General features: G+C 38.5%; 1 protein-coding gene across 4 annotated transcripts in view; it reads left to right on the forward strand.

The window, feature by feature from the left end:
• LOC131690293 (kinesin light chain-like) overlaps positions 1-22,887 on the forward strand; it is a 676,695-nt gene extending 653,808 nt beyond the window's left edge. For all 4 annotated transcript variants that reach the window (XM_058975957.1, XM_058975958.1, XM_058975956.1 and 1 more), the window contains one exon: positions 22,593-22,887. In XM_058975957.1, coding sequence (XP_058831940.1) covers positions 22,593-22,715 — 123 coding nt within the window. In that variant the 3' untranslated portion in view covers positions 22,716-22,887. The remainder of the gene's footprint in view (positions 1-22,592) is intronic.
• Positions 22,888-25,554: the final 2,667 nt, after the last annotated feature.

Below are 25,554 nucleotides of genomic sequence, written 5' to 3' on the forward strand. Positions count from 1 at the left end.
TAGCATTTTCCAAACACTGGAAATTTGTAGGCCTTTACTGCGATGCCCTGCAACCCATGTTTTTCCTTACTGTTAGTTTGCAGCGAGAACATGTGCCATTGTCGGAATTTTTTTGTGAATGGTTGATTTGTCAAGCAAGATTGAATGCCATTCCAGAAAACAATCTAGCTCAAAAACTGCTTATAACGATGGATACACGGCTTAAAACGCTTACTGACACAATTCAGTTCAAATGTTGCTTATATATGGATCCTCGGTTCAACTATCTTGGTTCGAATCGTCTATCTGTCTATGACAGGATCAAGTTCAAGTAAAATATACGTAGTCTATTAAAATACATATTGTAAAACAATATCCATTTTTAGACTTATCTCCTAAATATGTGGAGCCGTTTGGATAGAATCGAAGGAAAAGAAATTAGTAGTCAGTCAGTACCTGTTCATGACGAATCGGATTTTCTTGAGACATATCTTGAAAACTATTTTGGCAATGATACGTCACAGGAGAATTTACCCGAGGAACCAACTGAAACCCGTTTACTTAAGCTCGTTAAAGAGCTTGAGTTTCGAAAAAAAGTTCCGATAACGATGCCACCATCTGAACATTATGTTCGAAATCTTCACTCAACCTTGTCCAGTCCTTCACCATCCACATCATCTAGCCCACAAACAACCTCAACTCTGAAACGTTTCGACGTACTTCAGTACTGGATTGATCGGCAAACCAGACACCAGGTTTCGCCTTGCTGTTGCAATTTTGTCAGCACCTTCAACGCAAGTAACGGTAGAACGTGCCTTCAGCGCCTTGAAATTGATACTAACTGATCATCGGCAATGCCTGAACGACAAAAGTATTCAGGACTTAATGGTTTTGAAACTAAACCCCGATTTACTGACAAAAGTCGCCCAATCTCTCAATATAGAGGAAGAAAATGATGCGTAATGTTAATTTGTGAAATTTAAATAATATTTTTACCAGTTATAATTTAGATTGAACTGATTTTGTTTTTTGTTTTGTGCAAAACTACATTTGCCTTGTATTTTTGAAATTACCAATAAAATTATTCTGAAATTATTTATGCGCATTTGTTTTTTTTCTAATCGTCATTGTTTTTACTCTGAAAAAGTTACTATTCGTACTACAACGTTGTTAACCTCTATAGTGGGTTATGTAGACAATTGTGTACATAACATCGGAGCTGATGCTAACATCCTCACATATCGGCTTGCCGAATCCGCTAACCGCACCCAAATGTCCCTACACCCTTGGGCAAGGGAGCGATGCCATCTGCGCCAGATGTAGGAGGACTGGGATTGGCGCATGTGTGGATGAATCACTTAGAGCAAACTCCGATGCCGTGGATTACAAATTTGCAACATAAACCACTGCAACTGTCCTGAAACCAGTTTAGCATAACTAACATAACCAACTCTGCACTGATTTACTTATCGCCCGAAAATTTGTAGAACAAGATCTATTTATGGAAATATTTGCTCACGCACAGATTCAATGGCGAATAAGATCGACAAAAAATTCAGGATTTGAAATCGTGGCGGTCGGCGTGGTAGACAGATGTATTTCAGAGGAGTCTTCGCAAAAGAACATACCATCAACCGACTCAGCGGGTACTATGTTATACTATTCGATGTCGAATGACAATAGGAGGTGGAACAATAGGTTACATCCACACTCGAGTACGTGGTCATGATTAATCAGATTTTCTCCAGACATATCTTGAATTAATTCATTTTATTTGAAATATATTTTCGTGGCTGAAAAAAACAAAAAAAGAACGACGTGTGACAACCGTTAACGCCACATTAATTAACGTACCAGTGATTTCGTAAAAATTGTAGATCCAAGCGAGGAGATTTTAAAATGCTTCAAGCAAGGCCGAAAACTAAAACCCGCGCTTGAAATGTTTCTTGGTCCTCGGTTCGACGTTCTTTCCAATATGTATATTCCTCTGCATTACAATCAAATTTCACTTTATTCTTCTACCTGTGTATACGGAGTGAAAAACTGAACCTCAACTAAAACTGTTTTGACATGGACCAATAACAAGGTGACTTGGATCCATCGAAAAAACGAGAAATTATCCCCATATACTAGAAAAAAATTTCCGGTAGTAAAAGTTGCTGTTCATTTTCATTTGTATTTGTAGACCAGGTATATTTTCACTGATTGCTAAAAAATTTACGATTTACTGGCGTAGATCTTGTGGTTTTGTGTATATCTTGTGTTGAGGTGGAATAAATACTTGGTGTATCTTTTTAATGCTGCCATTACTCTATCATTGAAAATGTTATCCTATGCGATATTGTCAACACGCGAGTTTTAACTCAAGGAGTCATTGATGCCAAAATTCACTTCCGAATGTTTCTTTTGCGATGTTTTATGGGTGCGAAAATTCGTTTCGTGTGTCACCTAAGCAAAAATTCGCTAGTGAATTTCGATGTTTTGAATAATTGAATCTTTGTTCGGATATGAATTATTCGGAGACGATGTTTCATACTGCCGATGTTTTTTTAGCAAAGTTCGCGAAGAGATTTTCTCATGAATGAATATGAAATGAACTTTTAACGATAATGATTTTCCCAACACTGCGCCCACTATATCCGAAATAACGAACGAAAACAAATTCATCCGGTGGAGAAGTGTACAAGATTTTGGCTGGATTGATGCTTGATATTGCGATTAAAGGTCAGACGAAACGAATGAACGGCGTAAATAACAGTGGACGGTCTCTCTCTCACAATTGTACGGTACCTATGAACTTTTTGAACGTTGTACCGCCCGATTTTTTTCCGAATATAGGCGACGCTAGAAAATCATGGTTATTGGCACTGGTTCGTCGACGGATTAACGTGAGAAACAATGTTTCGTCTGATGGCTAGGCCCTATATTGTGTATTCGATTCAATCTTTGATCGGAATACACGGAACTAAGAATTTATTTTCGGCCATAGCTGCATTCCATGTAGGTCAACATTTCAACAGTAGACGTTTCGCGATGAAATGATAATACTGTATATAAGCGTAATGATTGCTCTGTTTTTTTTTCTTTTCTTGTTATATATAATGTTGAGGCTCGAAAAATAAAAAAAAAAGATTTGCATATTCCGAACATCCTTCGAAATTATCTGTGTGAAATTACATCCAGATTGGAGCACTAGACTTCAAAATACAGCCGTTCGAAGCGTGCTTGTTCCTTCCACGAATGAAGTTTATACAAACTTTGAACGCGATTTTCTCGGAATGAAGTTTTTTGAAAAGGATCGTCGCGGTGAACATGATATCTCGAAGACTACTCTGCCGATTTTCATAAATTGTGTTTTAATTTGTTCATATTCACATTCTCGTGTACCTGAACGGTTCGTTTTCTATCAAATTTTTTTCGATCCTTTCTACTTAATTTTTGTTTGAAATTTTGAACACCTAAAACATCGATTTTATTATCAACACAGTTTTTTTATTGCAATAAAATATCCGGAACCGATCCGCTCAAGTACACCACAATACATTTTTCTTCACTCCCACCACCATGCCTCAAAAAAAGTCGGTACGGTATTTTCAAATCGCTGTATCTCAGCAGTCGCTTGACCTATTTGGACAATTTTGGTAGCAATGGATTTTTTGGACTCTTTAGATTACTTTGAATTAGTTTAAATTTAAATTTGACCACAATTGATCTTTTTACGACAAAAAAAGTCGGAGCAAGTACTACAAAAATTGGAAATTTTCAATATTTGCGAAGAACATAAAATCTAGCGCGATGACCTACGCATATTATTATGTTAAATTCTTTGGATTGATGTAGGCAACCAATTTCTAGCAGATTGTTCATAATTTCTTATGAAAGGAACTACAATATCTTCACAAAATTGCATACAATACAGAAAATGACAATTTTCGGAAATAATTCAAATTCCATAGCGATGATTGTCAAAATGTTCGTATATATGCGAGTGACAATTTTCAAGAGCATTGTTCATAGTTTTTAATTCAATGAACTACAAAATCTTCACAAAATCACGTATTTTACAGAACATTTCTTTATTTTCCATTGTAACTTGAAATTTTGACAATAAATATCGCATTTTATAATGCTAAAATATTCTCATGTATTCAGTAGACAAGTTTCGAGAACATTGTTTATAGTTTTTAATTCAATGAACTACAATATCTTCACAAAATCACGTATTTTACGAAACATTTCTTTATTTTCCATTGTAGCTTGAAATTTTCACAATGAATATCGCATTTTATGATGCTAAAATATTTGCATTTACGAAATAGACAAGTTTCGAGAAGATTGTTCATACGTTTTAATTCAATGAACTACAATATCTTCACAAAATCACGTATTTCACAGAACATTTCTTTATTTTTCATTGCAACTTGAAATTTACGCCATCTATATGATATCAAAATGTTCGAATTTATGTGATGGACAAGTTCCTGGAATATTATTCAGTTCTTTATTTAATTAACTACAATATCTTCACATATTTGCGTATTATACAGAATTTTCCTTTATTTTTCATTGTAACTTTAAATTTTCACAGGGAATATTGCAAACTCTAATACAAAATGTTCACATTCACGTATCCTAGAGAACATTTCTTTATTTTCTATTGTAACTTAAAATTTTCACAATGAATATCGCATTTTTTATGCTAAAATATTCTTATTTACGAAACAGACAAGTTTCCAAAACATTGTTTTTAGTTTTAAATTCAATGAACTACACAATCTTTACAAAATCATGTATTTTACAGAATTTTTTTTTCTCCATTGTAACTTGAAATTTATTTAATGAATATCGCAACATTTTTATATCTAAATGTTCAAATTTATGTGATACTCAAGTTTGTGGAACATTGTCCGTATATTTGAATTCAATAAAATACACAATCTGCACAACATCACGTATTTTACAGAACATTTTTTTCATGGGTAGCTTGAAATTTTTACAATGAATAATGATACGACACCAAAATGTTTGTACATATATGGTAGCCAAGTTTGAAGAACATTGTTGATTGAATTTAATTTAATTTGAACTACTATTTTTTCAAAATAATGAAATGTTCTGTAAAATACGTGATTTTGTGAAGATATTGTAGTTCATTGAATTAAAACTTATGAACAATCTTCTCGTAACTTGTCTATTTCGTAAATGCGAATATTTTAGCATCATAAAAAGAGATAATTATTGTGAAAATTTAAAGTTACAATGGAAAATAAAGAAATGTTTCGTAAAATACGTGAATTTAAAACTAAAAACAATGTTTAGGAAACTTGTCTGTTTCGTAAATAAGATTATTTAAGCGTCATAAAATGCGATATTCATTGTGAAAATTTCAAGTTACAATGAAAAATAAAAAAAAATATTCCGTAAAATATGTGATTTTGTGAAGATATTGTAGTTCATTGAATTAAAAACTATAAACAATGTTCTCAAAACTTGTCTACTGAATACATGAGAATATTTTAGCATTATAAAATGCGATATTCATTGTGAAAACTTCAAGTTACAATAGAAAATAAAGAAATGTTCTGTAAAATATGTGATTTTGTGAAGATATTGTAGTTCATTGAATTAAAACCTATGAACAATGTTTTTCTGCTTAATACATGAGACTATTTTGGCATTATAAAATGCACTATTCATTGTGAAAATTTAAAGTTACAATGGAAAATAAACAAGTGTTCTGCAAAATACGTGATTTTGTGAAGATTTTGTAGTTCATTGAATTAAAATCTATGAACAATGCTCTTGAAAATTGTCACTCGCATATATACGAACATTTTGACAATATAATATATGCGTGTCATCGCTATGAAATTTGAATTATTTCCGAAGATTGTCATTTTCTGTATTGTATGCAATTTTGTGAAGATATTGTAGTTCCTTTCATAAGAAATTATGAACAATCTGCTAGAAATTGGTTGCCTACATCAATCCAAAGAATTTAACATAATAATATGCGTAGGTCATCGCGCTAGATTTTAAGTTCTTCACAAATATTGGAAATTTTGTCGTACTTGCTCCGACTTTTTTTGTCGTAAAAAGATCAATTGTGGTCAAATTTAAATTTAACCTAACTCAAAGCAATCTAAAGAGTCCAAAAAATCCATTGATACCAAAATTGTCCAAATTGGTCAAGCGACTGCTGAGATACAGCGATTTGAAAATACCGTACCGACTTTTTTTGAGGCATGGTTGTTCGTGTAAATAAAACTGGCACGGTTGGAGGAGTGATAATTTTCTTTCTTTTTTGATTAGGACATTACGACGCAGTTCTTATGCGTAATAGTATCCAAAAGTATAAAAGCGTCACAGTGTCCAGGATATCGACTGCAACATAAGATCCGAAATCGACGTTATGACACGGTGCCGTGAATAGTACGTTGAGCGTTTATCCAATGAAAGCCTTGAACAGCATCCTGCACGACGAAAGAATAATTCTCAGAAAAATCTCTGATAATGATGCATTCTGTAACTTTCAAATTGCTTTTGATGTGTTTTGAGTACCTAGTTAAAGATATAAACTGCCGTTCTACGCCCAATGGTCCCTCTTGTTGCAAAACTGGCAACTGAGAAAAACACAATTGAAGATGAAAATTGTATTAGCAATCTCGAGGGAAACGGTGCAACAAATAAAGCTGGTCTAGAATTACGTTCATAGCAATCGTTTTCAATATAATCAGTCCAGTTTTTCATTATAGAGATCCAATTAACGTTAGTTTTCACGAAAAATATCACGTAGGAATCAGGAACCAGTATCGACTGGCTCAAATGGCATGTTCCCCATGTTGATCGAAGATTTGTGCCTTGCCATGACTTGTCTTTTCGTCATTTCCCTGATGGGCATGATTGGAGTAATGGTAAGATTAGGGATAAGGAAAGTAACAACACAGAGAACATAGACAATACTGAAGTATTCCTCACTCCCAAGGGATTAAAGACACTTTTCGATGAGCGGATATATCAACACCTCCGAGGGGATATTGAGATAACAACAACAACACCCCTGAATGGATACTGTCTCCAACCTTGCTTGCACTCGATAAGTATTGAGACTCGAAGACTTTATACAATGAACCGAAGCATTGTTGAAGAGAGCACCTCTGCGGTTGTGCTTCTTTTCTTTGCTTTTGATCAATTTGTTTCCCATTTTTAAGGATTTCGAAGAAGCACGTTTCTCGCAACTACCACCAGTATTCACTCCTGATGTTGTGGGAAGTGACTCAATTTTCGATTTCTCGAAAATCCAAAAAGGATCCACACAATAAAATCTAATTTTTTCTACCACTTATTCAAAATTGAATTATTATACAGTAGAATCGCAAGAGGTTGCTACATCTAGGCGTTCAAATGATCATAGACGATGTACTTATGATCACACGATGGTTCGAGCTCGTTGGGTACCAGCCAGTTTGCCAACTTATGCGTAATACAGTCAGAGTAGAGAGTTACATATAACACCTCTTCTCTACCAGATCGTGCAAATGCTGGGTGATTTGCTACATTAAGTATATGGAAATTTGTGTTGCTTAAGGGGTTATATACAAAGTTGTGGCGAAAAAGTGAGCTAAGTTCGTGATTTTTTAAAAGTGTTTTATGCAAATTTTATTTGAAAAAGCGAAAGACAGTTCGTTAGTAGTACTATCGAAGTTCGAAAAAAACATATTGAATTAAAAAAATATTCAAGGTTGGGGAAGTTATGGCCTATCCCCCTAAACATGTTTTTGGCAGAGGGTTGCGGTGAACGCTCTCCAAGCCGAACCGCTCAACAGAAATCAAAAAAGATTATTGAAGAAAAATGGACTTTGGTGTACTTGAACGGATCGGTTTCCCAATAAAAAAATTTCCGACAAAAAAAACATGTTGACCAAAAAATTGAGTTTTTTTGGTGTTTAAAATTTTAAACAAAAATTCATTGCGAACAATCGAAAGTTATTGGATGAAAAAGGAACCGTTCAAGTACACGAGAATATCAATGCAAACAATTAAAAAAAAATTATGTAGATCGGATGAATAGTTTTTGAGATATCACGTTCACCGCAACGGTACTTTTCAAAAAACATAGTTCCGAGATAATTGCGTTTAAAGTTTTGTGTTAACTTCACTCGTGGAAGAACCTGCGCGCTGCGAACGGCTGTAGTTTGAAATCTGGTGCTCCGATCTGGATGAAATTTCGCACAGATATTTTCAAAAGTATGTACTTTCAGAATATTCAATATTTTTTTTCGCTTTTTTGAGTTCCAACTTTGTATATAACCCCTTAAACAGTCCATCAATTCGAAGTCTCTCAAATTGATATCTGAGCTGCTAAAAATTATGTGGTGGGTATTTGAAATCATCAGAAGGTGATGATTCATTATGCGGCGAATATGCCGAACAATGGACGTATTTCCTGTTCATGCTATCATCATATCATAGTGACTGTGACAGCACAAAAATATCACGAGTTTGAGGTCGGATAAAAGATATGCATCGATAAAACTATTCACAAGTTTACATGCATGAGGCATTCAGCGTGGATTTGTCATGCCATTTTGTTGCAAGCTACGAAGACGGGTGTAAGTTGCTTTCCAACATAGAAGTTTCCTTCATGGAAATACGGCTCTTTTGCTTCCTGCAAAAGGTGGGATAGATTCATAGTTGCTGTACGTCTATGCTGAAGAATAATTTGGGCTCTAACCATGGAGCATTGCACATTTCATCACCAGCACTTATTGTACAGCTACTAGAAGATACCAAACATGTTGGCTTATAATCGCCTATAGCGAACCCCGAATTGGGCATTTGTGACATGACCATCATTTAAATCTCACGGTTTGCGAAGAAACAAACGTCCACTGTGTAAGACATTCGCTTAACACAGCAAGGACAATACCGATGACACTCCGTACGCGACTGGCATTTTTAATCATGCCAGCCATTCAGTCCTCGCCATGGAGAAACACTTCGATTCGAGGACTCCTGTTTTCAGTCGCCTACATGGGACCCAGTGGATCAATTCTTGGCTGAGATACTTCATCCCGCCGGATGCCACATGGTCTCTAGGCTGGTTTAGTCAGGAGAAAGATAATCGACTGTTATCAACCTCCTAGTGGACTACAGCCACATCTGTTGTTAGTCGCCTCTTACGACATGGGAACAGAAACCAGTGGGTCAACTCTTGGCTGAAATACTTCGAGAAATTTCAGCCCGCCAGATACGACACGGCCAAAATCGGCAATCGTTTCCAATATAATCAGTCCAGTTTTTCATTATGAAGATCCAATTAACGTTAGTGGATTAGGAGGTGAGGCCTGATTCGTGACAGTTCGTTTTTTTCTCTCGTCAATTTTTCCCTGGTGCTATTTTAGAACTATCTATTAAAAACACCAGTTTTGTAATTTAAATTTAAAAAATGTTTAAGTGTTGATTTACGGTAAAAGTGAAGGCGCCTTTCTGGAAGAACTGAGGACGCGAGTAGCATACGATAGGCGGCCCGCTGCAGGAACAGTAGGATGGCGGAGTGTAGTACCGTATGAAGCTGATTAATTTGAAAAATATTGGACTCCACATTTGTTGCCGGCGAGTCCGTTCTGCTTTTATTTTGTATCTTTCTTTGTTGGATATTGTTGTTTATTTTTACGTTTTAATGAAAACCAACTTGTAAGGTGGTGATAGAAAAGGAGGAAGTAAATTTTCATGTGTCGTGGTTTTTATCATTGGAATATTGAAAATATTTTAGAATCATCAATCAAAAGTTTAGAATAACACTAGATGACCAGCGATTGATCAAGGATACCAGATCCAGAGTTCGGGTCAAGCAGCACAGAGGATCGGAATAGTTTAGTTCCCGACTACAAGATTAGAGAAACTGAACATATAGATATAGATGGCGTCGGCAAGAACGAAGACGACGCCGTTTAATACTGGCAATTTAAAAATGCCTTGACGAGTTTCGATACATTGAGCATAATTCGGTGAGATCTATCAGGAATCAGAATATATTGGCTCAAATGGCACGTTCCCCGTACATAGTCGGGGATTTGTGCCTTGCCGTATGTTTTCATCATTTCCTGAGCGGAAGGAAAGGACAAGGATGTGTGGGGAAGTAGAATTGGAAGGGTGGGAAAAATAACAGCACAAAACAAAAATAAACAACAGGTAAGTTAAACTCACAAGTAGTTCAACTTGCCTGCGAATAAGCCTAAAGCTCTTTACCACATTGGATAAGAAACTTTAGTATGTCTCTGAGTTTCAGTCGACCAAACATGGTTTCGTCTATATAAGGACGGCTGAAGACTCGAAATCGCAACTGCGCTACCGCTGGACAGTTGCATATCAGATGATATGAGGTTCCGGAGTCGGATTCACAAAGATCACATGAAAAAGACTCAGCGCGCTGAATAGTTGCCATGTGATAATTGAGTTTGCAGTGGCCGGTTAAAGCCCTGGTCAGCATGCCGCAGTGGAGCTTCGAAAAATGTAAGAGATTTTTCGAAACTACTGGGCATGGTTGTTCTAGAAACGTCTTTGTTTGGCAACACGTTTGTAGATTTCTCCAATAATTGCGGTGCTCGGACGAAGCCCAGGACCGTATTTTTTCCCTTATCCAACTTGTCGAAATTGGCAGCGCGGGCTCAGGACCAACGAAGTCAATCGCTGAACCTGCCCTGGCCAATTCGTCAGCCCATTCATTTTCAGTAATACCGCAATGTCCGGGCACCCAGACAAGGTAGATAGTGTTGACAATGCTTAGTTCTTCGATTTGGGTTCGGCACGCGATCACTAGCTTGGACCGGGATTTGTCTGAGCTAAGGGCCTTGATTGCAGCCTGACTATCGGAGCAGAGGTTTATAACTCAGCCGGACAAACTCAGTTGAAGGGCCGATTGCACCCCGCACATAATCGCAAAGATTTCTGCTTGGAATACAGTACAGTATCTACCTAGTGAGTGAGATTGTTCCAATCTCATTTCACGACAGTAGACACCAGCACCAGCAGGTCCCTCCATCAGAGAACCGTCAGTGTAACAAACCACTTGCGTTTGTTGTTGTCTTTCCATAAAGCCAGACAACCACTCCTCTCGAGAGGGAATCTTCACATGGAATGTCCTGTAAGGAAAACTACAAGTGAGTGTAATATCGCTGGGAGCAAGAATATCTTCACCCCATGTAACCATTTGTGACGACAATCGTGTATGACTGGTAGCAAGATCAACATGATTACTGTTCCAAAGCCCAGTAACCTGCAGTCTGTATGCACATGATAGTGCTTCTTGTTTTAAGTGTATGTGTAATGGTTTGATATTTAGAAGTGCCTCAAGAGCAGCTGTCGGAGTCGTGGTGAAAGCACCAGCCAACGCCATGAGCGCCATTCTTTGCAGATGGTTTAGCTTTGACTGGACTGTCACCACCTCTCCCCTCTGCCACCACACAAGGCATCCGTATGACAGTATTGGACGTACAATTGTCCTGTAAATCCAATAGATGTATTTAGGTTTGAGACCCCAGGTCTTTCCAAAAGTTCGTCTGCACTGCCCGAAGGCCATGCACGCTTTCTTGACTCTGAACTCAATGTGAGCAGACCAATTCAGTTTGGAATCCAATATGACTCCAACGTATTTGACTTGATCTGCACACAGTAGCTCAGAATCAAAGAACTGCAAGGTACGAACCCCGGTTGTTATTCGCTTCTTCGTGAAAAGAACCATTGAAGCTTTGCTTGGGTTAACTGATAGTTTAACTTGTCGACACCACTGTTCGACAGCTCTTAATGCCTGTTGCATTAAGTCAAAGATTGTTCCAATGCAAAATCCAGTAATTAGTATTTGGTAATCGTCAGCAAACCCGTAGGTTGGAATCCAAGCTCATTGAGTTTCTTCAACAAGCCGTCAGCCACTAAGTTCCATAACAAAGGTGACAGAACGCCGCCCTGAGGACAACCGCAAATACTCAACTTCCGTATCTCAGCCTGTCGCAGTGACGAGCAAAGTATGCGGTTACTAAGCATTGCGGTTATCCAACCTGAGATACATGCAGGTATCCCATGACCGCGCGTCGCTTCCAGAATAGACTGGAAGGACACATTGTCAAAAGCACCCTCAATATCTAGGAATACACCCAAGCTAGATTGCTTGAGCGAGAAGGCTTTCTCAATGTGACGAGCAAAGTATGCGGTTACTAAGCATTGCGGTTATCCAACCTGAGATACATGCAGGTATCCCATGACCGCGCGTCGCTTCCAGAATAGACTGGAAGGACACATTGTCAAAAGCACCCTCAATATCTAGGAATACACCCAAGCTAGATTGCTTGAGCGAGAAGGCTTTCTCAATGTTGTAAACAACATCGTGAAGCAGAGTGATCGTGGATTTCCCACACTGATATGCATGTTGCATTTTGTGCAGCGCAGGATATTCAACTAAACTAACGTTCCTGCTGTGATGATCGATTATCCGTTCCAAAGCTTTCAGAAGAAAAGAACTTAAGCTGATAGGCCTAAAACTCTTGGCTTCTTCATAGCTTGAGCGCCCCCCTTTGGGAATAAATCTAACAGTTATTTCTCGCCATGCTTTCGGGATAGACCCGGTAGCAAGACTGGAAAGCAAAATCTTTTTCAAGATATGTTTAAGAATATCAAATCCCTTTTGCAGTAGCACGGGAAGTATTCCATCTTTTCCGGCTGATTTGTATGGAGCAAAGCTGTCAACTGCCCACTTGACCGATTCAGTGGAAACCAATGTGCGTGCTAACGCTCACGAGTCCGAATCACCAGAATGAGATCTGTGAACATTGTTCAACTCCGGATCGATACAACCTGGAAAGTGTGTGTCGAAGAGACAATTAAGAACATCTTTTTCGTCAGTCACATAAACACCATCTCTGGTTTTTAAGGAGTTCATCTGAAAATCATTCGATTTGGAGAGAATTTTATTTAATCTGCTAGCCTCGTTCAGACTAGAGACATTAGTGCATAGGCTTTGCCAGCAAGCCCGTTCTGCAGATCTAAGACATTTCTTATATGCACTACGAGCTGACCTAAAAGCCCTGGAGTCATCACGCTGACGCCAGTTCCAAGCTCTTCTCATAACTTTCTTCATTCTTTCAAGCTCAGCCCTCCACCAAGGGGTTCTCCTAGTCGATTTAACAGTACGAAGTGGACAAGCTTCTTCGTAGGATGCTAATATGAATGAGTTTGTCGTATCCACGACGTCATCTAAGTCGTCTAGTTGACTAATTGTTTGGAAAATATCCATGAAAAAAGTTTTCCAAAAAGAGGTCCCAGTGTGTAGATTTAGGATTACGATATGTCACTACATTGAAGGTGACATAAAAATGATCGAAAAATATATATTTATGATCGGATAGAGACGGTTCAGTTTCATTTGGAACCTCCCAATTTCCCAGTTCATGCAAAATTCTATCAGAGCAAAGTGTTATGTCTAACACCTCCTCCCTCCCTGACCTCGCAAAAGTTGGTCGGTTTCCCACATTCAGAATATGGAGATTTGTACTACTTATGTACTCCATCAGTTCAGAGCCTCTCAGATTGATGTCTGAGCTGCCCCAAATGATGTGATGAGCATTCGCAACACTGTCGATAATGAGCGGAAGCCCATTTCTGCTACAATATGATACAACGCTTATGAAATCATCAGAAGGAGATGATTCGTTATGCGATAGGTATGCTGAACAATATATATATTTTTTGTCTACGTTTCGGACAGTCAGTGTAACTGTAACAACACAGATATCGCGAGTTGTGAGCTCCGATATGAGACACGCGTCAATAGCCTTATTTGCAAGAATGCAAGCACGAGGCATTTCACGTGGGTTAGTCATGCCTGTCTTGTTGTAAGCAATGAAGGCAGTGTTAAGTAACTTTCCAAAATAGAAGTTTCCTTTATGGAAATACGGTTCTTGAACCAATGCTATGGAAGCTTTACCTTCCTGCATGAGTCGAGATAAATTCATAGTTGCTGTACGTTTATGTTGGAGATTGATTTGTGCTATTCTAACCATTGTTGATTAGAGAACTGTACATTTCATCTCCAACACAAATTACACAACAACTAGAGGACACCAAGCGAGTTGGGATGTTAACGCATATAGCGAGCCATATCAGGTTTAAATGGGACATGATCACTTGATTCCCACGATTTGCGAATAAAATAATGGTCCACAGTGTCAGAGATTCGCATAACACAGTAAGGGCTAAACCCAAAATGCTCCGTGCGCGACTGGCATATTTTAGACCCTCCAGTTATTAAGTCCTCGGCACGAAACTACACCTTGACTTAGGGTCTCCTACTATCAGTCGCCTCCTATGACATGGGAGCAGGACTCCAGTGGCTCAATTCTAGGCCGGATACCACACGGCCTCTGGGCAGGTTCATCTGTACACATCGAAATTTGATAATCGAAACTCAACAAAACTTCACCGAACTACCATCAGCCGAGAGTCCCAGCAAACCCCCAGCCAACAAAAAAATCGGCAAAATTAAGTGGATCATCGGTGAAAAAAAGATGGGTGGGTAATGTCTAGGACATAACCGGAGTGTCGTAACTACTCGTTTGACTTGTAATTCAAATCGAATGATACTCAATGAAATATGTGGGAATGTTTCAAGTTATTCTTTATAATAATTATGGTGGTTCTGAAAAGAACCTTTGTTGTTGGCGTCTGCGTTGATAGGGGATGCGCTGGATTCTAAGCTCGTTGAGACATTCATTCATGAAATGAACAATTTTCTTGCTTTGAAATATCAATGTTAAAATCTCTCGAAACAACCATCGGAATCTTTTTCGTACAGAAATGAACACGCTTAGCGAAAAACTAGGGGCAGGTAATGTCCGAGACATAACCGCGATGATCATATTCTTAAAATTCTGCTTGTATCTCTTTCAAATGGCTAAATTTTACGCATTAAGTTCGATTCACCGGGCTCAGCGAAATTTTCCTGGGGATCCCGTTCGTTAGTATATTCAGCAAAACAATTTTATTACCGAGTTCTCTGCGTTGAATACAGGTCAATAATTTCACATAATGATTTCAACAAGCAGACAATGTACATGTATGACAGGTGGGAGTGTTCTGAAGTGGTTTTAGTGGAGGTAACAACATAAAATCATGTATTGGACATTTTACAATGATTCTCCTTAACCCTGCAAAACCACGGGGTTGGCAGCAGAGGGTTAAGTTGTTTGGAAGAGATGACACTTAATATATGATAACTAAAAATATAAAATTGTTCTATAAATTGCAAAGTTATTGCCGCGTTGACCTGAAAATTTGTCATTTCATTCATAAAGGAACAATCATTGAAATTATGTCAATTTATGCTTTGCAAGATTTGAAATAACTTCGAAGGCTGGTCACGACACCCCTGTTATGTCATATACATTACCAACCCATCTTTTCATCATTTGTTTTGGTGTAGCTTTCGCTTAGTGGCAGAGTTGCGACATTCACTGATTTTCTTGGAAGGATTTGCAAAAACCTTCGGGTTTGTAGATTAGCAAATTTTTTTCTTATGATTCACTGGTAAAAGTACAGAATTAACAAGCGCAAACTTAGTACTAGTTAATAAAAGAAACTTTCTAATTAAATTCTTCTTCCATTTTGCATTCGTCCTAATAAGGACGGTTTGTAGATAACTATATTGATACAAGACGAGAATCTTTTGAAACAATTCAAATCTTGCCGACGATTGTTTTTACTGCGTACATACATCTTTCCCCTTTCGCAGCTCACTCCGAATGAGTACGCTTCGCATCAAGGTGTTGACTTTACAATGCAGATGGAAGGCCATCCTTTTGTTCGACAAATGAAAATATTTTCATCATTCGTTTTGGTGTAGCTTTCGCTTAGTGGCAGAGTTGCCACATTCACTGATTTTCTTGGAAGGATTTGCAAAAACCTTTGGGTTTGTAGATTAGAAAAACATTTTATTATGATTCACTGGTAAAAGTACAGAATTAACAAGCGCAAACTTAGTACTAGTTAATAAAAGAAACTTTCTAATTAAATTCTTTTTCCATTTTGCATTCGTCCTAATAAGAACGGTTTGTAGATAACTATGTTGATACAAGACGAGAATCTTTTGAAACAATTCACATCTTGCCGACGATTGTTTTTACTGCGTACATACATACGATCTTTCCCCTTTCGCAGCTCACACCGAATGAGTACGCTTTGCATCCTTCGATGTTTTGGTGGCATTTTTAGTGACAGTTACTACCGCCTTTTCAGTGACTGCGTTTCTTAGCCTTTGGCTTTTTGGCCTTCTCACCGCCACCACCTCCACCAACGTTTTTCTTCTCTCCGGTGGTAGCCAATTTGATTGGTCGTCCGATGCAGCTTCTCACGACCACGCACGTCTGTAATGCATGCGTCTTACACACGTCTGGCTTTAAGAAAAGCTGCGACACCCCTATTTATAGCTTTTATCATTAATGTTGATTCTCATTTAAAGTAGTTTTTGAAATATTTAAACAAATTTTATATGGCAAACAACGTATCGGTAGCAAGCGTTGAACGTTTTCCTTCCGATTTATGAAACAAGATTGGCAATCCGTTTAGTAGAAGAAAAGTTATTAAGGTTCAAAATGTACGTAACGCTTTCTCTAATATGCACTACTATCGCTTTCTCGCTCGTTCTCGTGGCGTGCATGAGCGTTTCCTTTCCGTCCGGCTTCTAATGGCTTAACCGAAACTAATATGTCGGCTTTCCCCCACCAACTGCTCTCGTCAAGCAACCCAATACGAATAATCATAGGAACAAACATGTAGTGGACCTATATATAAACTTTTCATTATTTTATTGTTCATTTGCTGCACCATTTTGACGGCTCTGTGCAGGATGGGCTGAAAATTTTCACTTTTCCGAGTCGTTTTCGAAAGATTTTTCAAAACACTATTTTTCCGTTGATAATGAATGTCCTACCTATTCCAAAATTTAATACAACATTGGTACAAATATTTTCGACAAAATGCCGAAGAAATTGATTAAATCCATTCAGTACAACAAAAGATATAAGCGTTCAAAATCTTACATCATTTTTCTTCCGAAATTTTGAAAAGGGGCCCCTATATTGAAAGGTAAGTCGTTAGTCACGACAAAAAAATGTAGACGAACGTTTTCATTTTTCCAGGATCCCTACTTGTATTGGCTGTGTATGTGTAGACTAGACTAGATGAAGATCCAATTAACGTTAGTTTTTACGAAAAATATAAAGTGGGACTGTTATGCCGAGAAACGAAAGCTCGATCGAGTGCCCCAATTACCGCCCTACCATTTGACTCAATGTGTTGAACAAAGATAGCAGACGCTGTACTAACCAACGGCTTCAAATGGGTAGCGTGATAACTAAAAAACATGACGAAAACAAGCTCATTTTCCCATATGCGTTCGCCATGTTATGCAAGCGACGATAGTGATGAAGAGTTTTACATGATTGTTCCCACTGCTATAATTAATATTATCACGGCCATCTCTTTCTTAATGAATCTGTATTTTTCCATGGTTTTTTCAGGTCCCGACATCTAGCGTAATGTACTTCTTCACTAAACGCTACGTAATTATTTTTTAATTGTGCGCTTTGTTGGGTTTTTTGTTGGTGGGAAAATTATGCGTAGAATTTCAACAATGAAACAAACAGACTTTTATTTCACGGAGGTATTTTTTCCCGAAGTTTTCGGACAAACTGTATGATTTGGATGTGCTTTCTGAAAATATACTTAAAAAAAGACTGTTTGATGAAAAAAGTAAAAATGATCAAAACGTAACATCGGACAATTATGCGTAGAACGGCAGTAAAGTACCCGATCAGAAACACATAACAGAAATATTTCAAGACTATAACTCGCATTGTTACTTGTTATAAATTTCTGTTATTTTAACTACTAACGAGACCTAATTTATAACACAATATGTTACAAAAAATGTGTTCTGTTATAATCTTGTTATTTCATTCTGATCGGGTAATGAGGAAAAATGTTGAATATTTTTCTAAAAAGTATCAATAAATTACTGTGTGTCCATTTCATCAAAGTCCATAATGCATCTTTGTACTCGACGCCATTGTTTGAATTGTAATGATTCAATATGGCCGTTACTAATAATACTTGTGGGTTGCTGTTTATGGAACACCCGGTTCTTTCCCGCATTACCGGCAACCCTGCAGTGTATCTAACAAAAAATGCATCAGAGAAAAAAAAAAGGACAACTTTACCGCGAGAGCTCGTAGTCGACACACGTGTTTATTTTCTCTATTGGATAAATACAATTAATCAGAATACAAAAACCGCGAGTTTCGTTTCCTCTCGTCTTCGTCCACCACATTGGTGACCCGCGACGTGAATTCTAACCGGTTCGTTTAAGTACGCGTTAAATTTCGAAACAATTCACTAGTTTCTTGCTCAATCACTCCTAACCTCAAAAGGAATGTTGAACGACGAAGTACAACCAGATGTGCGGAACGTAGCCGTTGTTTGTGTGAAATTGCCCGAGTTCTGGAAAACTGATCCTGAAATGTGGTTTGCGCAGGCTGAGGCGCAATTTGTATTAGCAAATGTGGTAAAAGACGACACAAAGTTCTACCACATTGTAGCCAAAGTGGATCAATCTGTGATAAAGTATCAGGCTCTAAAAGAGCGATTGATAGCTCGCTTCGCACTATCCTCTGAAGCACGATTGGAACGACTACTCAATGCATCAGATCTCGGCGATATGCGTCCGACGCATTTGCTAGCAAAAATGCAAGAAATATCAGCTGGCCTTAATGTCAACGAGAATTTGCTAAAGATGTTGTTCTTACAACGGATGCCAGCTCACATTCGTCCCGTTTTAACCATCAGTGATGGAACATTAGCCAAACTAGCGGAAATGGCCGACAAAATGTTGGAACAACCTCAAGTTTCAACAGTTTCAACATCATCAACAGCAAACGATCAGTTGGATCGCATGAACGAACAGATAGAAGTTCTCAGCGCTGAGATTCGTCGTCTCAAAGCTAATCCAGATACTTATCGAAGTCGGTCTTCGTCGAGGTCCCGAAATTCCAACGATCTGTGTTGGTATCACCAGAAGTACGAAGCAAAGGCTCAACGATGCAAGCAACCATGTCAGTTCCGTTCAAAAAACTAACTTCTCGCTCACCTGAGTCGGCTGAGGTGGGCGGATCGTTTGAAAGCCGACGTCTCATGTTGTCCGACAGAACTAGTGGTCTTCGTTTCCTGATTGATACAGGTTCCGACGTTTCGATTGTGCCAGCCACAAGAAAAGACAAAATGTGTGACCCGATTCCTTTTGTACTACATGCAGCTAATGGTACAGGCATCAAAGTATATTCTTCAAAATTCGTAACAACCGATCTAAGACTGCGAAGAAGATTCACATTGAATTTCTTAGTAGCAGATATTAGCCATGCGATCATCGGAGCTGATTTTTTGTCGCATTTTGGATTACTCGTCGATCTGAAAAATCAGGTCTTGATTGATGCGAAGACCTCCTTGCATTCGTTGGGTAATATGGTGACCACACATACTCACAGCGTCACCACAATAGGAGCGGATCATCCATTCCACGACCTATTGGCAGAATTTCGTCAAGTTACACTTCCTCCAACACTACGAGCTGAAATTCAACATGAAGTTACGCACCACATTATTACCAAAGGACCTCCAATAGCGTCGAAGGTGCGCCGAATGCATCCTGACAAGGTAAAAGCAGCAAAAGAAGAATTTGCCTTAATGGCGGAGCTTGGAATATGCAGACCTTCCAGCAGCAGCTGGGCCAGTCGCCTCCACTGCGTTCCCAAGAAGAACGGGCAGTGGAGATTCGTCGGTGATTATCGACAGCTTAACAGAGTTACCACCCCGGATCGATATCCGGTGCCGCACGTGCATGACTTATTGCACTCATTATAAGGTAAGAACATTTTCACTACCATCGATTTTTAAGAGCGTATCACCAGGTACCAGTTGAGGAAGCAGATATTCCTAAAACGGCCGTTATAACGCCATTCGGCTTATTCGAGTGCACTCGAATGCAATTTGGATTGTGCAACGCCAGCCAGACCTTTCAACGCTTTATGAACAAAATCTTCGGCGATCTGGACTTCGTAACAGTGTTCATAGACGACATGTGCATTGGCTCATCATCTCCAGAGCAGCATAGAGAGCATGTTCGCACTGTGTTTCAGCGACTGCAGAGTAACGGCTTAGTAATAAACGTCTCAAAAAGTAAATTTTTTCAACCACAAGTAGAGTTCCTTGGCTACCTTGTTGATAAAGATGGCATTCGACCGTTACCATCACGTGTACAAGCAATAAGCGATTATAAACTGCCAACAATTGTGAAGGAGCTACGCAGGTTTTTGGCTTTGCTAAATGTTTACAAACGGCTCATACCTAAAGCGGTTGATATACAGTCACAGTTACGAAAGTTAATACCTGGCAATAGGAAGAATGACACTAGGAAGGTGCAATGGGACGAGGATTCAATAGTAGCCTTCGCATATTGCAAGAGTTCTTTAGCTGAATCTACTCTATTGCACTATCCTGACTCTTCCAAAATGTTAGCATTAACGATTGATGCTTCCAACACATCGGCTGGGGCAGTACTTCAGCAATATTTCGAATACTTATGGCAGCCATTGGGATTTTATTCTGAAAAACACACTGATGCTCAGAAGAAGTACTCTACGTTTGGATGTGAGCTTATAGCAATGAAAATGGCGGTTCGTTATTTCCGTTATTTTTAGGAAGGCCACAAATTTGTCATATTTACGGATCATAAACCCCTTACACATGCCATGTCTACCAACTCCTCGTATAGGCTTCCTCACGAAGAAAGATACTTACGCTACATATCGGAATTTACAACTGACATTCGTCATATAAGTGGTATGGATAACACTGTAGCTGATGCCCTCTCTCGTATTCAAGCGGTTACAGCAATCGATTTGGCATCCATCGCTAAAGATCAGGCCACCGATGAAGAACTGAAGCAAATCATGATGTCACCGTCGTTGAAAATCGAACCGATTCGCATTCCAAACATTTCTCGCCCTGTATATTGTGATGTTTCCGTTCCAAACCGAATTCGTCCTTTCGTTCCAGAGAAACATCGGCTCGCCATAATGCAGCAACTTCACGGTATGGCTCATCCTGGGACACGAACATCCAGAAGGCTCATTTCAGATAGGTTCGTATGGCCCTCTATGAAAAAAGACGTTAACCAGTTCGTCAGGACGTGCATGGATTGTCAACTCTCGAAAGTCACTCGACACACCATCTCACCTCTTGGTACATTCTGCCCTCCGAAGACTAGATTCCGGCACATACATATTGATTTGATGGGTCCTCTACCACCATCGAAGGGAAAACGATATATCCTCACAATTATAGACCGCTTCACTCGCTGGCCGGAGGCTATCCCGTTAGCAGACATGACGGCACCTACTGTTGCGAAGGCGATGACGTCAACATGGATTTCACGGTTCGGTACTCCCGAAACAATAACATCCGACCAAGGCCGTCAATTTGAGTCGGAATTGTTCCGCGAGTTAGCATACACCTTGGGATCTCACCATATTCGCACGACTGCCTACCACCCACAGTCCAACGGTTTTGTTGAAACTTTTTCATCGTACATTAAAAGCAGCGTTCATGTGCAAAAAAGGTGACCAGTGGAAAAATGAACTGCCACTCGTGCTTCTTGGGATAAGAACAGCATACCGCAAGGATCTCAAGTGTTCTTCGGCAGATCTTGTATATGGTCAACCTTTGCGCATTCCTGGCGAGTTTTTTGACCATCCAGTAACGGATGTAAACAAAACGGATTTCGGGAGGGATCTTCATCGTGTTCTTGGCAAACTACGACTTCCACAAACCGCCCATCATGCCAAGCCGTCTGTGTTTTTGCACACCAAGCTTAACACGTGCACCCATGTGTTAATTCGCATCGACACAGTGAAACGTTCACTACAGCGGCCATATGAAGGGCCGTACGAGGTCGTCGATCGCGGTGTGAAGTACATCGATGTGTTAATTTCTGGCAAGAAGCAACGAGTCTCTATAGATCGAGTGAAACCAGCACATACGTGCGATGACTGCATCATCAGTCATCCAAGTGACGACAAACGGACCATAGTTACGAAATCCGGACATCGTGTCCGATTCTTGACGTAACTGGGGGACATCTGTGGGTTGCTGTTTATGGAACACCCGGTTCTTTCCCGCATTACCGGCAACCCTGCAGTGTATCTAACAAAAAATGCATCAGAGAAAAAAAGGACAACTTTACCGCGAGAGCTCGTAGTCGACACACTTGTGTTTGTTGTTTGGATAAATACAATTAATCTGAATACAAAAACCGCGAGTTTCGTTTCCTCTCGTCTTCGTCCGCCACATACTCATTAGTTCTGCCGCTAGCTTTTTAAGGGAGCCAATTTTGAACAATTTTTGCGAATTTATTTATGAATGGTCCTTTATTTTATTGCATATATTCGATCAACTTTCGGTTTTCTCGCTTCATAGAATCCATAGTTGTACTAATGTTTTATTTTTCATTTTAGGCATTGGATTTAGTCAAACAGACGAAAGTTGCTAAAATTCTTGGAGTCACTGATGAAACCCGACGCCAAAGATTGCGAGACTGTGAAAGTCATGACGATGAAACACGCCGAAATCAAAATTAATTTATCGTATAATCCATACCTAAAGTTTCCTAAGCTGAAATAAATTTGATGTGATGAGGTGAATCTGTACCATGCTCATTCTTGACATTATAAAAAAGGAGGTTTTTTGACTTGTTTTTTATTATAGTTAACATACACGGAAACGAAATGAAAATTATATCTTTTTGAAATCGTTTTGTAGAGCTATTTTTACTTCGGCATATTCAATAATTTTACCTCACAAGTTTTGTGACATGTTCTATTGATAGCTTTGCTTTATTTTTTTATGTGTTTAGTTTTGTATTTGATTATTTTGTTTGGTTTACATTTCATCTCTAATACAATATATTGGGTGTTCAGCCACAGCTGGTGACTCTTCATCCCTATTTATATTTTGTCGTCAAACAGGATTAGATTGTTTTGTTACAATGATAACATATAGTTTACACTTAAAATATAAATAGCTAATAACTAAAAAACGCTATGTGGTACACATTGCATTACATTCGGATGTTCTTCATTAACGAATAGAATTTAATTATTTCTTTAATTTGTATTCTTTCGTTGTTAATTCAATAGCTTCGCAGTTCTTGTTGTAAGTTGCCATTATCTGATTTAATGATCCAAACTTGGCATAGTTTGCACGATAGTTGCTTGTTGTAAATTTATTCCGGGAAGGTATATAAAAATTAGGTTTAGATAGAAGTTCAACTGAATCAATACGACACGAAACAATTCCGTCTACAAAAGAGTCCATCGCATATGCTCGGCGCTCTTTTAAAGTATGGATGTTAATGAGCAAACAGCGAGCTTTATAAGATGGAATGGAAATCGCGTCCAACCTAATTGGCAAAGCGCAAATAATAAAAATTGCCATTGTGTAAAAAATATTACAAAATATAATGGGACGAGCATAGCTTAGTTGGTAAATCGATTGCCTTGTACGCAGCACATCTGGGTTCGACATCCAACCCCGCATATAGGGTTAGAGTTTTCAACAAAAGAAATTTCTCTAACCCGAAAAAAGGCGAGTGACCCTAAGGTTAAAACCCCTATAATCAGAGATTTTTCCAAAAGAAATTTCTCTAACCCGAAAAAAGGCGAATGACACTAAGGTTAAAACCCCTATAATCAAAAAATGACCAAATATACTACACATTCCAGTAGAAGAATTCCACGAAGATTCGTCCGAAAATATTTAAAAGCGTAACCATCTTAGATTCCTATGAAACTTTACACGTTTCGCCGGCATGGAAGACTAAACATTTTCCACAATCAGTAATAGGATTTTCGATTGATTGACACCGGTGTAGTGGAGTGCACTGAAACTGCACCGTTTTTGCACTTTCTAGCAGAAGTGCAGAAAACTGGGTATATTCCATTGACACTTCTGCTAGAAAGTGCAAATCCAGTGCACTCCACTACACCGGTGTCAATCAATCGAAAACTCCATAAGATTATTTTGACTCGAGACCAAAAGGGTGTAAATATTTCTACGTGCATAAGCCTCAAAATTTTTTTGTTCGATTACTGTATTTTATACACCAAAACTTTCTGAGAACGAGTTTCAGGGAATAAATATTTATGTGCGAAAAAAATACACTGAAAAAGGTGTCATTTTTCATACAAACAAAAATTTGTGTTAAGAAGTTAAATTGCAAAAAAAACAGTTTTTATATTTTGTCTACAAAATCCTAAAGAGAATAGAAAAATTTTAAATGTGATTGGTTAATAAAGAACTTATCTGTAAAAAAGTTTTTCTAACAATAACTTTATACATGTTTTTTTAATTTCATACTAATTGACACATACAAAACTGTAATTTTATTACAGAATATAATTCTAAGTAAGGATGCAAAATGCCTATCTTTTCTGCGGTTGTAATTTATCTGCCTACATTCTCATTTCTCTTTGGACGCTGCTGTTGCTCGCTAGTGCAGGACGCTCAGCGCTGTACGGCAGTCTGTAATCAAAGCAGTAACATGAAAAAAAAATACTGCCCCCAGCACAGCCACTAGACGCGAGCGGTACAGCTTCTCTTTCCTTATTTTACACTTTTAATATTTTTAATCTATTCAATATATTTAATCACAAACGACGACAATGAATGCGGTTCGTTTACGCCACGACCGACATTAACGCTTTCGTGTGCGGGTTCTCCCTTTGACTATACAGAGAAAAGTGTACAAAGGGAGAGAACAAACTTTACTACGCCACACTCTCACCGAACAGTTGGAGTACAGCCGCAAAACAAAAATGTATTCTACTACAGTACTGGAAAAAGTACTCGGTTTGGCTACCGTTCTGGCAAGAGCTGTAGTGATGCGTCGCTGTACGGCTTGTGCAAATGTAAATATACCAAAAAAAAATGTAGTTTACCGGTACCTTTGCACCCTGATTCTAAGTATCGTTTTAAATCAAAATGCATTAAACAAATCTCTTCCAAAAAGCGATAGTTTTCGAGTTATTTGGAATTTTTTTCCAACAAGAACAGTAAATTCTTTAGGTTATGCCCTTTTAGAAAGTTATTCGCATTAACCCATCATAAAAGTCAAAAATCTAATATTTATCATACTATGTTGCGTTTCGGCTTCGCCTCATCAGAAACCGACACTAACGTATTGTCGGAATAGATTAGCGCCGGCTTGACGCAAATCCCTTAAAACTAAAACACACTATGTGTTTCCATCAAACGACTGATCAAACGTGATGTCCCGTTAGAGCAGAAGTTCTGTTTATGCCGATGAGACACAAGTGAAGCCGAAACTTGTCTTGGCTTAGCAGGCCTATGCGAAAGCACTATGCTATATTTCACCCTAAGGAGGAAAATTTGGTAAAAACCAAAATTTCTCACTAGGGT

This window comes from Topomyia yanbarensis, chromosome 3, assembly GCF_030247195.1.
Source record: "Topomyia yanbarensis strain Yona2022 chromosome 3, ASM3024719v1, whole genome shotgun sequence".
NCBI lineage: Eukaryota > Metazoa > Arthropoda > Insecta > Diptera > Culicidae > Topomyia > Topomyia yanbarensis.